General features: G+C 37.9%; 1 protein-coding gene across 4 annotated transcripts in view; it reads left to right on the top strand.

Moving 5' to 3' along the window:
* The window catches only part of RABGAP1L (RAB GTPase activating protein 1 like), a 655,755-nt gene that overhangs the window by 519,838 nt on the left and 122,600 nt on the right, over positions 1–13,317 (top strand). For 3 of the 4 annotated variants that reach the window (XM_061185687.1, XM_061185686.1, XM_061185688.1), the window contains one exon: positions 8,522–8,650. In XM_061185687.1, the coding sequence (XP_061041670.1) occupies positions 8,522–8,650 (129 nt within the window). Of the gene's footprint in view, positions 1–158; positions 327–8,521; positions 8,651–13,317 lie in introns of those variants that run through there. The other variant, XM_061185689.1, reaches the window with a different exon arrangement.

Below are 13,317 nucleotides of genomic sequence, written 5' to 3'. Positions count from 1 at the left end.
AATGTTTTTCTTGTGGAGACGTTAGCTGGCAATTCCCACCACAGACTGGCTTGTGCGTGCTCCTGGGGAGACCTAAGCCTGGCTCCCCTCCCACCGCAGTTCTCAAAATTTTGGATAAGAGATCCAGCTTTCTCATTCTGGATACCTACTTACTGCTCATGGAAGAAGGGGTGCCCTGCCCAGCCCCAGCTGCTAAGCTCACAGCTCCTGTCAAAAAGTCCCAGGACATGCACGACGAGAGGAACAAGCTGGTGAATGAGTATGCGTGTCGAGTGCTGGAACTTCTGGGGATGGGGCATCGTCTGTTTGTGCCTCGGCTTCTGGCGGTGAGACTGTTTTTCATTGAACTTCATTTGTAAAGAATCTGCCACCCTCTGTGAGAATTCCCTGTATCCCTGGGAGAGGCTTGCGGTCTCCTGTCTCCTTCCCCTTCTCCCCACTCTACCGAGAAGGAAGTGCTGAGTGGCCACAGGCATGGGGCTCTGTCCGAGCCTGGTCCGTGCCACTCCTTAATTGGCTAGAGGAGATATGGCTCTGCTCTCCGAACCCACGTTAGTGGCATTATCTCTGTGGCAGCAAAAAAAAAAAAAAAAAAAAAAAAAAAAAAGGTCTTATGGCTGGCCAGGCTCAGCAATAAAGCAGAATACCCAAGTGCTTGATGGAGGCATTCTGCTATTTCTGTCTCCAAGGGGTTAAATTTTACACCAGACATTATTGCGACTTATCTAGACTATGCCTGCTTTGCTTTCTAACCTCTCCATTTGATGGCCAATTTGGTTGTGTTAATAGGGAATTTTGCCCCTTAAAAATCATTGGTTAGGAAATTACAGATTTCTCTCTTGGAATGTTCGGACTGTGTATCTATGAAACAGCTTAAAGCTGTTGGGTCTGTGCTGAGTCTGGGAAGTCTGCCTTGCTTGTTTTTTGATTTCCTGAACAAGAGAAAAATCACCCTTCTGCACTTCCTACCAAGGGTTAAAATTGAATACCCACAATCACTGGTGCAGTGTTTCTTTTTAGTGGTTTGAGAACTATACCTAGCAACTGTTCTATAATGTAATTGGTCTATGGTAGTCCTATACCATTATTTGGTAATTGGGCAAGAATAATTTTGCTTTGTTTATTTTATACAATGGAGTTTAATACCATTCTAGACTGTTCCCTCATTTGGTTCTCTCATATTTGAGTCTTTTTCAAAAGTACAATATTGACTTGACTGAATTTAACTCTTTTCTCTCACATATCTCCCTCTAGTATAGTTCATCTCTGTTTATGCTTATGTTTACAATTATTAATTAAGTCTTCATGTATCTATTTGCATGTAAATATAATCTCTCCTGTATCATCATAACAGACATGTTAGGTAGCTGTGCACATAAGGGATTTCTCACCCAGAAGAAAGTCTGTTTATCATTGCAAGGTGAAGTTAGATGCAGTGACCAGCATACAATTATAGAGAAGGGGGTGGTATATTTTGAGAAATATGGTTCCTTTGTCATTTAAGAAAGAAGAGCTCAATGTATATGTTTTAATGCCTAGGTGAGGTCATCAGTGCTCACTTGAATTTTGTTCCCCTGAATCGTCACATTTTTTTCTTAATAAAGGAGAAAACTGAAGATTCATGATTCTATTAGAAAGGAGTTTTTTGTTTTTGTTTTTGTTTTTTAACAGTGAAATAAAAAGCATTCTTTTTCAGGAGCTTTGACACTAAGTAGTGCTAAAATATATTTCAACCAATTCTCTGCCTCTCTTTGAGGAATCAGTTTTTGGTCTAATACACTTCCATATTCTTAAAGACTGCTTAACTTTGTGTCTCACGGGCTTCCACTGATAACTGTACAGTGATCCGGCGCTGCCTATCTTTGGCATTTACATTTTCAGTGTTTTGAAGGAAAACATAAAATTGATAACTAAGAATATCTCTCATACTAAAATCTGCATCAAAATCCGGATGACTCTAGCGTAAAACGATTGTCAACAACAAAACCCATAAGCTTCACAAGCTTCAGATCTGTGGGAGGTCATAGATATCTATATGTTGCAACTGTACAAAGTCGGCTTGGTTGCTCAATTAGGTACCTGAGGTGTTGGCACAGCCCTCAGGTTGTTTTGGGCTCTAACATTACAGGTAATAGTGCCATTTGCATTATATGTGAAAAGTGTGTGCTGCGTTGTGTATAGGGCCATTTGGAAATGGCCCTGACTTTGTTATACAATGTTGTACCTAAAAGATCGTTGATAGAACTAGGGTACTCTACATGCTGAGAAATCACATGCCCTTTAATTAGCAATATGGCTATGAATTGGGATCAGCTATCCAATGAGTTATTGCTCAAAGTTTAGCATGTGTACCAGAGGGAAGTACAGTTGTTCAGCCTTGTGTTATTGGACTGGCTAATGATGTGGGATCAGTGGCTAATCTGCACAGGGTAATCCTAAGAGGAATCCTGCCACATGCAATGTTGCAGTCTTTCCATTACCAGTCAAGAGGGCAAGCACTGAAGTTTAGGTTTTTAATCATGTTTTAAATATGAATGTGTGTGTGGGTTAAACACATACAAATCCCTTATTTTACTTTTAAGATCCCAGTAGTTTTCTTCATATAAGACAAGTTAATTTTCTTAATGAAACTGATCAAATAAATGAAGATTTACCAAGACAGTGTTGTAGATTTGGACTTTGAGCCTTATTTATTGTTCCCTGATTCAGAGAGAGACCATCAAGCTATGAGAACACCAAGCACATTTGGAATTTTTGCTTATTGTCTTTCAAAGGTACACCTAGTAAAGAATAATTTTCCTTTAATAAATCAAGTACAAGTACTCCATTTTAGATATTACCACAAGGCATAAATTCTGTGTGCAGACTCACCAAACACACGTTTCTTTGGTGAAATTAAAATACTAAAGCAAGGGATATACGTATCCTAGATACCAGCTAAGTAATGTCCTCTTCTAAAGCCTGTGCTTCCAAATGATTCTCAGACCTCCAGAAACATTTCTCAACGGAATGGAAATCCTGTTAGACACTATAACTAAAGGAAGAAAAGCCATTTGTGGTGAATATAGCGAAGGTGAGAAAGAGAAACATGCCTAGATTTTTTTTTCTTCAAATAATCCCCTAAAATAATCAAACCTAGATTTTGCTGCTTATCAGAGGCCCTTAAAGAAAGATTTGTCATCCAAGAAAATGAGAGGTTTCGAATAGAAGCATCTGGAGCTAACACTCAAATGTTAGAACTGTTCATTTCCACCCACCCTGCCTTCTTTTTTTAAAAAAAAAAAATCACTTTAAAATGTGATACTCTTGCACTGAATTTTTCAGTGGGAAAAACACACTCCAAATGGTATTAGCAGGGGCACATAGCCAGAGTTCATACTCCTCTGTAAGTGTGTGAAATTTGGAGAAAGAGGAAAAACTTTTACTCAGGTTCAAAATCTTCCCTATCCGCCTAGATTTTTTCTTTTTGCTTTTATATGACGTGGGAAGTTATTATCAGATCATTATATGTTGATATCAGGTGCTGGCTGTAGTTTCAATCTGATACTCTGGGCACTGTGCACAGTGAATCCAAAGGACTCTCAGGCTGAAGAGGGTTGACATATATCTATAGCCAAATGCTCCAGCTGTCCCTCCAGTAACCATTTAAAGTTTAATTTTGATCATATTTCTTATGCTGTCAAACTGCATCCTAGTTTTGTTTGTTTTTTTAATTTGTGGACTTCCTTAAAACATTAATTTTAAGGAGGGAATAAAAGAGCAGAGGAGAAAGTTTCTCTCCCATTTTTACCTCTGTTGTTGACTGCTGCAAGGATTACTCACTGAAGAGAGATGATAACTCTTAAAAGAAGTTAAAGACTCAAGTATAAAAGTTGCCATGCATACTTCTGATGCCCCCCAAATATAAAAATCAATTTTTATATCAAAGTAAGTCCTACATCTCCTTTCTAATTTGCATCTTATAAATTTTTGACTTATTAATAGTGAGTATGCTTGAAGTAGATCCTTTATAAATTCATGGAACAGATATATGTTGGTGTCCATTGTGTGCCTGGCAATGTGCTTAATTCATTTTACTGGGGTGAGTGGGAAGGATTCTTACATTAACATCCTACTTACCTTTCCCTCTGGATATTTATTTCTACCTACTTGAAAGGAAGTAGAAGTAGGACTTGTTTAAATGTTTTTTAATTATCCAGGTAATCTTTTTATATAGCTCTATTCATAGAAATGAGGAAGAAGTAATGTTACCTTTGAAGGTGTAATTGGTAAACATGTTTCCTATCATCACTTAAAAGGATTTGACAGAAAGTTTGGAGAGCAGAAGATGAGTATTAGTAGAGCCACTGATTTTCAACAGTTATCATTTATTAGTTCTTATTTAAAAGCTGGTAGAGTTCTTTCCTTATTGTACAAGAGAAGAAAACATGCCTTTGCTTATTCAAATTCCCTAATTCTTGTCTATATTATCTTCTGGCTGACATTACTTAACAAATAATGTTAGGAAAGTAATTGCATTTTCATTATTTTACTATTCCTTCACTATTGTTCTGAAGGTAATATGGAAAAACTCAAAGAATTTCCCAGTTGAAGAACAGCCTTTCCAATTTAAATCAATTATTCTAGCCTGATGGGGTTCTGTGTAGTGAGTACAGATGGATAATGTTATCCAGAAGCCAGCCCAACCTCTTTCGGGTACTTGGTTTGGTTTTTGAAATGTTAGTCTGCCTATTAGGGGTGTATTTTTAAAGCTTGGGTCTTATCACAAGATCATGTGTTAAACTTCTCTTCTTTGTTGGAGTAGAGGGTTAGCAGTCATGCAATTATAAACTCAATTATAACCATTAATTAAGTTAATATTTCCATAGTCAGCTCATTAATAATTAGTATGTGTGATTGAAGCCATGTTTTAGTTTCATAGAAAGCACCACTACCTGTATTTTGGACTAATATTATTACATCAATGCTTGACATTTATGAGGTGTATATATTTAACAAAATAATAGGTACAAAGTGACTCAAATTTTGTTAAATATATATGAGATGTATCTGTAAGGTTAGGAAAAAAGGACTATAAGCAATGTAACAAAATGTTATACTAAAATTTCAGTATCTGAGCATATTTGAGCAACAGAGACAACTTTCCAAAATGTTGTCCCTTATATTTGCTTTGGGGTTCACAAAATATACTCATATGCCTTAACTTATTTCATTCTCAAATACTCGAGGTTGAAGATAGTCCCACTTTTTTTTTTTTTTTAATTAATTTATTTATTTTTGGCTGTGTTGGGTCTTCGTTTCTGTGCGAGGGCTTTCTCTAGTTGCGGCAAGTGGGGGCCACTCTTCATCGCAGTGCGCGGGCCTCTCACTATCGCGGCCTCTCCCGTTGCGGAGCACACGCTCCAGACGCGCAGGCTCAGTAGCTGTGGCTCACGGGACTAGTTGCTCCGTGGCATGTGGGATCTTCCCAGACCAGGGCTCGAACCCGTGTCCCCTGCATTGGCAGGCAGATTCTCAACCACTGCGCCACCAGGGAAGCCCAGTCCCACTTTTAAAGTAGGAGAACAGTGGAGAATTATGCAGCACCATGAGTTAGCCAGAGTTGGAATTAAAATGACTATTCCATGCTTTGCAACCTTGCTTGAGAACCTTTAATTGACAAGTACTTCCTAGAGGCTAAAATTAGAGGATTAAATAAGATGCATTTTCTACACTTGCCTCATGATTATCAGAGCTCCTCTCTTCAGGGGCTTGAGTTAGGCCAGTCACGCAATCTGGAGCTTCACTAACACCAGCGGTGTCTTGGAAATGGCGGTCACAGGGCACTCTGAATTCTGGTTTCCAGAGACTTAACCTGAGTTGGGCTTCAGCCAACTGGGCTGAGTTGGGCTTCTCCCCACCTGGGTAGGGAGCTCCTTGCTGTACCTCCCCTGAGACTACAGCCTCCTCCAAACAGCATCTCCGTGTGCCTGGCCATCCCTGCCTGACTAGAGAGCAAATGTCACAGGATATTTGACTTCTCATCTTTAATCCTAACCTTTCTGCTTTGGTATGAACTCAGAGGCTGGACTTGAAATTAGGCCTTGGGCAGTATTAGAAAATTAGGTAACCATGCTGCTGCCTGCAGGCAATAGACTGCTCCCCACCATTTTTGGGCATCTGTTTGCAGGTAACTAGAGGTTAGTTGCACTGACAATAGAAGAGGTGCCCTTAGAAGGTTTTTGAGTAATGAAGAAAGCTACTAATCCTGTTTCGCTACAAACTCTATAAGCAGCCTGTGTTGAACTTTCCCAATAATTGCCAAAGAGATAATCATCAGAACCCGTATTACAGGTGGAAAAGGATGTAGTATGTCTGGCATAACTGGTAGGTGGATGCTTTCTCAATAATTCAGCAGTTGATATTTTAGTTGAAGAGACCCTCTTTGGGGCTGAAGTTGTTTCCAGTAACTGCCTTTTCCAACTAAGTTAAGGTGAGATGATAGCACTTTATCATGCTAAATATTCTCTCCACTGCTTATTGCCACCATCTCTCAGTATCTGTGAGGGAGGAAATAAATCTGAGATGTACTGAAGCTTGTTTTTTTCCCTGGCACTATTAGCCTGGCTCTGTCTTCCGATTACTAGTTTGTGAATCTAAACTTGGGCCAACCTACTTCCCTGTGAAAATGCCTGCTGTGTGAATTAATATATTATTCTATTTTACATGTTTCTGTTTAAAGGGGAGGAGAGAAGGGGAGAAAAAATTATATATGTATAGTGAAAGAGAGGCGAAAGTAGAATTCATTCACTTATTCAGTAAATTTTAGTTGAGTACCTCCTGTACTCTAGGCAGTAGTCTTATCACTGTGGATACAGCAAAGAACAAGACAGACAAATCCCCTTTCCTTAGGATGAAAACAGATGTAAAACTGGAAAATGACTGGATGGAAAATGACTTGGTGGGCTGGGAGGAAGAATTTAAGTGCTCAGAAAAGGCCTAACTCAGATCTTATATTTGTGTTAAAATCTAGATCACAAAAAGTTGTTATCATTATGAAGATCTGGGGGAAGAATATTCCAGGCAGAGAGAACAGGCAGTAGCCTTCAGTTGGGAATGAACTTGGTGTGTACAAGAAAACAGAAAGAAGGCCAGTGTGCTTGGAGTTTGAGAGCAAGGAGGGAGATGTGATTCAACATGAGGTTGGAGGGGAAGGCAAGGGCCCCAGATCCTGAAGGGTCTTGTGGGCAATGGTAAAGATTTTGGGTTTTATTCTGAGCACAGTAGGAACCACTGGAGAGCTTTACACAGAAGAGCAACATGATCTGAAAAAGTACCATCTAGCTGCTGTAAGGAGAGTAGATTGTGGGGAGCAAGAGCAGAAAGAGGGAGACCAGCTGGGGAGTTACTGCAGTGGTTCAGCTGAGAGGTGACAATGGCTTAGACCAGGCTGGTGGTGATGACAACAACTCATTAGGAGCAGAAGTCCTCTGACTTCCTTATACTCTTTCAATGCAGTCTTTAAGGTTAATCAGTTTTTAATCTGAATGTAAATAAAGTAATATTTTGAACAAGCATGTAGTTCTGTGATTTCTAGCCACCATGTTTTGTTTTTGTCTGTTTGTTTGTTTTTGTTTTATTCCTGCAGTTTTTGACAATTAAGTGCTGACTCTTAAAACACCTTATTTCTTTTTGGCTTGGCCTACTTCTGTGTACCCAGTCTTTCTCAATCTCTTAATTTGTGTCTCAGTGTTTGCCAGCGATTACTTATAGTTGTTTATTAAAATATTTATTGCCTTTCTTATTACAAAATCTTTACTGCAGAAAAAACAGCAAACTATAAAGAAGAAAAAAAAATTATAATCCCACTATCCAGAGAAACATTTTCCTTTATTTCCTTTCAGTCTTTTTTCTGTGCATACATATATTTATAAGTGGTGGTTATTTCTTAAGTAAATCTGGCAAGCAGTAGTTTTCATAAGAAGTTCAGTAGTTAAGTGGTTTGCTTCATTTACTTTTTTATAGCAGTCTTTAAGATATGGGTACAATTTCTTATTTTCTTCACTTGAACTGCTACTGTCACTAGTTGAAAAGTCATCCTTTCATTAGGTGTTTATTATATAATTCTGCTGTGCTTTGATTGCATTGTCTATGTCTTCAGCCAGCTTTGTAAAATATCCTTAAAATGCCTACCAAGCTAAAATCACAGATTAGTCCCAGAGTTCAAATTTTTTCCTTTTCTGGCATTTTTCTTTTTTTAGAGCCATAACATGGTTAGCTTTGCCAGGATCCACTATTCAAATCTTCAGGTAATATAAATTAAATATGTTAGCCTGTTAATTCTTTTGTCACGTCTAGGATTTATGGTGACTTATTTCAGCTTATAGTAAAGAGGTTAGAAATCTCTTCCTAAAAATTTTTGGAGCTCACCTAGATCTTGGCTATAAAAGTACATTCAGGAAAATAGAAATTCCTTTTTCAATGTATTCGTTCTGAACGTAGGTTAAAATGTAATTGATGATTCTTGGTGATTATTTTTTAGACCTCAAAGGAAGATCTTCTGCAGGCTGATTTTGAAGGTGCTTTAAAGTTCTTCAGAGTCCAGCTTCCAAAGAGATACAGGGCAGAGGAAAATGCAAGAAGGTTAATGGAGCAGGCTTGCAATATTAAGGTAAGATATATGAATTTATAGATAACAAAGGTGGAACTTGAATGCAGAATAACATGGCAAATTATATAAAACTCTTTCTCAGTATGTTGCTGGATTTTGACTATGTTTAAGGTGATGTGGTGTATGACCTAGTTTCTCTCAGACTTTTTTGTCAAGCTGATATGTATCTATAGTGGCTGTACCTTCTAGTAGGACTTAGAGTGAACGTTAGCAGGTTCAGGTTGTAACAAGAGGAAGACAAACATTTATCTCATAGGTGGGGCTCTAGAATGGGTTGCTGTGATAGTGGTTTCCATAGCAGCAGACTTAGTATTTAGCTTTTGCCATCTGTTTTAAGATTATTTAGGACCAAGCAAGAAAAGCCTGCTTAGGCCGTGCTTTCCTTTCTCTAAGGGACTTGGAAAGCTCTGTCTTGATCTACCCATTTCCATCCCACACCTGACAAATGTTTGTGGATACATTGCTCCTTATCAGATGTCTGATGAAAATAAACAAATTTTATAAATAAGTTAAAATAGAAATCTCTATCTAGAGAATTGGGGTATCAAGGTGAGATAGCACATTAAAAAAAAAAAAATTGGAACCAATTTACTGATGTAAATTCTTGTACCTTTGGAATATACTAGGGAATCTTCTTACCTAACCATGACAAAAATGTAAATTTGCTTTCTGAAAAAACAAAGATCCCAGGTCTTACGGGCTTTACATTCTTGCCGAAGGAAAGAGACAGTAAACAATTAACATACTAAAGAATATATTTAATATGTTAGAAGGTGATAAATAGCTATGAAAAAAGAAAAAGTAGGGCAAAATAAGCAAGATTGGATTGATGGGGAGAAGGAAAGTTGTAGTTGTTGTTAGGTAGTCAGAGTAGACCTCACTGAAGGTGAAGGAGATGAATTAGTCATGGAGATGTCTAGGGGAAGAACAATTCAGCAGAGGCAACAGCTAGTTCAAAGGCCCTGGGGCTGGCTCATGCCATGTGAGTTTGAGGAACAGCAAGAAGACCAGTGTAGCTGGAATGAAGTGAATGAAAATGAGGGCAATAGGAGAGGAAGTTAGAGAGCTCACAAGGAGCCTAAAAATGTAGGCCACTATAAGGGTTTAGGCTTTGCTTGGAGTGAAGTGAAGAGCCCTTACAAGGTTTTGAGTAGAAGAGTGATAAGATCTGTCTGAGGTTTTAGAGGATTACAGTGCCTACTGTGTTGAGAACAGACGATAGGAAGGTAAGAGTAGAAGGAGGGAGATCAGATAGGGGGTTTGCAGTAATCCTGTTGAGAAATGATGATATATTGATCAGGGTGATAATAGTAGGGATAGAGATGGATTAGAGATGGAGGTGGTTGGAACCTGGGTATATTTTGAAAGAGAACCAACGGGATTTCATGATGTATTAAACATGGGTGTGAAAGGAAAAGAGGAGTCAAAATGATTCCACAGATTTGGGATTGAGCAATTAGAAGATAGAGTAGCCATTGATTTATTAAGCTCATTTCTTAAAATGTATTTTGACACAGACTTCACTTAAGCACAATACCCACTGTAACACTTTTCTGGTGTAAGATTTTTTTTGAATTTTAAGTTATTTTAAACTAAATTCTAAATGTTTCAAAAGTACAACTCAATGCTGAACGTAAATAACTTGAGGAGAAAAAGATTACATTGTCTTCCAAATGAACTCTATATTCAAAGAGATCATTTTCCAAAGGTATTAAGAAAGATAGACCTCTGAAGTCTTCATCCTGAAATGCAAACTTTTAAAGGCTTTATGACTGATTGTTTTATTTGGCTAAGCCAGATGACTAAGCATAAGCCACATTTGTCTGTAGACGTTGAAAACACAGTGGTCATGGTGCCTTTGATTGAATTTTGTGGGTAGTAGGTTTGAAAGGTAGGCTTCAGCCAGCTGATTGTTCCAGAGCTGTCAGAAAGAAGTACTATAACTTGGGGCAGTGCTGTAGGGATCCATTAAAAGACAGCACACATTTCTAAGAATAAAAGAGTAGAGAGTTAAGAGGTATAGGTAAATATTTTCAAGGGAAATCTAGAACTGTGGGAAAATAACTGAGAACAAAAAACCCAGGGAAGTGATTTAAAAATATGAAATGTACAGGGAAAGATTTTTTCCCAATATAATTTATGAAGCTCCTCAGAGGATGGAGGTAACTAACGATTGTCAAGCCAGAAACGTGAGAGCTGAGAGACACTGAAACATAAAATGTTAGAAGACAAGTTCAAAATATGATCTGAATGGATTGTTCCTGGGATGGAAGTGCTATGTGCAACCAGAGTGATTTATTTGGGCATGAACAGATATATAGGAATTTTTTTTTTAGGTAATAATAGGGTTGATATTTTGTTTTGTGTTTTGTTTCGTTTTTTTGTATTATCTAAGGAGAGTACCTTTCTCTTAGATACTTAAAACAGTACCCAAGGGACACCATTTTAATTTATAGCATGATCATGAGGCTGATGTGAGGTTTAACTGAAAGAAGGAAGACATAAATTGTACAGTATTCAGGGATCGTGCTGGGACTAGAACGTAGATCTCCAACATGAAAATTTAAGATTGTTTTTAAACCAAGGCCTACATTTTGTTTTGTTTTGTTTTTATAAATTTATTTATTTATGTATTTATTTTTGGCTGTGTTGGGTCTCGTTTTTGTGCGCAGGCTTTCTCTAGTTGCGGCGAGCGGGGGCTACTCTTCATCGCGGTGCGCGGGCTTCTCATTGTCGTGGCTTCTCTTGTTGTGGAGCACAGGCTCTACACACGCAGGCTCAGTAGTTGTGGCTCACGGGCTTAGTTGCTCCACGGCATGTGGGATCTTCCCAGACCAGGGCTCGAACCCGTGACCTCCGCATTGGCAGGCAGATTCTTAACCACTGCGCCACCAGGGAAGCCCCAAGACCTACATTTTGAAATAGCTTTTATATCAAGACCTTAAACATACGCACACGCACATACGCACACGCACACACACACACACACACACACACACACCTGAAGAGATACTTACGCTTACAATGTATGATGCACTCTGATGTTTTTCTTCTACTATATTTTATTCTATTCCATTTTAAACTTCTACCCTTCCCTCTGCTAGTCACAACCCACTACATGGATTTCACAGCAGCTTGCAGTTTTGAAAAAGCACTCAGGCCTGTTCCGCTGTCGGCCCCTCCTCCCCCTTCCCCATTCTGATATGCTGCAACCGTGAGAGGCTGTGGAGGATGAGGTGTTACACTGAATAATGAAAGTGGGAGTGTGGTAAGGATGTGAGTCATCGTGCCATCATTACAGCAGCATGTGCTGGGAACTGGAAATGTTAGGAAATCGTGGACTTACAGACCATGGCTGCATGTTAAAGCATTCACAGACAAAGGTGACGACAGGCATGGAACAGGCAAAAAAGTTGGAAATCATGATTTCTTATCCACAGCCTGTTTAACAATAGAATTTCTGTCAAAGGTAATACATTTTTTTTGGATTTTAATTATTTTTATAGGATTTGTGTACGGTCGTATAGTCTTGGAATGGACATGTTCTCATTTAATTATCCTTGAAAATGAATCACTTTCCTCTAACTTTAAGGAACTAGGTGACCCAGTTATTTCAGTAAACTGACTGGTTTTAAAATAAAGGCAGCTGTTAACAGGTAAAAAATAAATTGTTACCTCTGTGTGTGGTTAACAGGATTTATTAATAAAGCACATTGGATTGGGTAAATAACTTTATTCTTCTGAAACCCGTGTGACGTTAAATATCAGGAATATTTTTTGGTGTTTATTTTTTTCTAATTTACTAAGATGACTTTAAATCATTCTGATATCCCTTCTGTTCCTATGATCCAGCCAGGCTAAAATGAGAAAATACATTCACCCATCAGACTTTACTTTGAAAAATAATGTGGTTACTTAATATATGAATATCCTGCACTTTCACAGGAAGGCAACTTTTGTTGAATATCGTTATTCAGTTGTTAGCTTATAGTTTAAAATTTTGCTATTGCAGAGCTTCTTAAACTTGGATCTTGGCTTCATGGACTCTGAGTCACTAGAAATTTGAATTTCTTTATATAAGCGTTTAAGCATTTTGTTTTTCCTGGTGAGACAATATGTAGCTTTTATTAGATTCTTAAAGGGAACTCAGTGACTCAAAAAGATTAACTTTTGTGCTGTGGGATCATCTTAAGCTTGTTAAGAAAATTGGTATTTCTTTAGAGTATAAGAATTTATAAATGTGATACCTATATATATTCAAGTGCATATACATATAACCTTTATAATTTTTCTTGATTTTTTTTTACATAATTTTATTCAATATCACTCACTTATATTGTGTTAGGTGGAATTGATGAAATTACCATTCTTGTTGGTCAAAAACTGCCAGGTATTAGACATTGTATGTGATTTAATGCAATATGTTATGCCTCCTTATGTTTCAAATAGGTGCCATGTGTGTAGATGATGAAATATTAAAAATTTGGCTCTTTTAAACATCATTTAGTGGGCGCTGCTCTGATAAAAATAAAGAGATGAATTAGAAGAGTAAAACATCTATAACATAATTTAGAGTACTATACATATATATGTTAGTTCTATGGCCATGTCAACCTTTCCTGAGAATTATTCTCCAAAAGCTGGGAAGCAAGTCTTTTTTTTTTTTT

The sequence above is a fragment of the Eubalaena glacialis genome, chromosome 3 (assembly GCF_028564815.1).
Source record: "Eubalaena glacialis isolate mEubGla1 chromosome 3, mEubGla1.1.hap2.+ XY, whole genome shotgun sequence".
Lineage (NCBI taxonomy): Eukaryota > Metazoa > Chordata > Mammalia > Artiodactyla > Balaenidae > Eubalaena > Eubalaena glacialis.
This window is presented reverse-complemented; position numbering and strand designations above follow the sequence as displayed.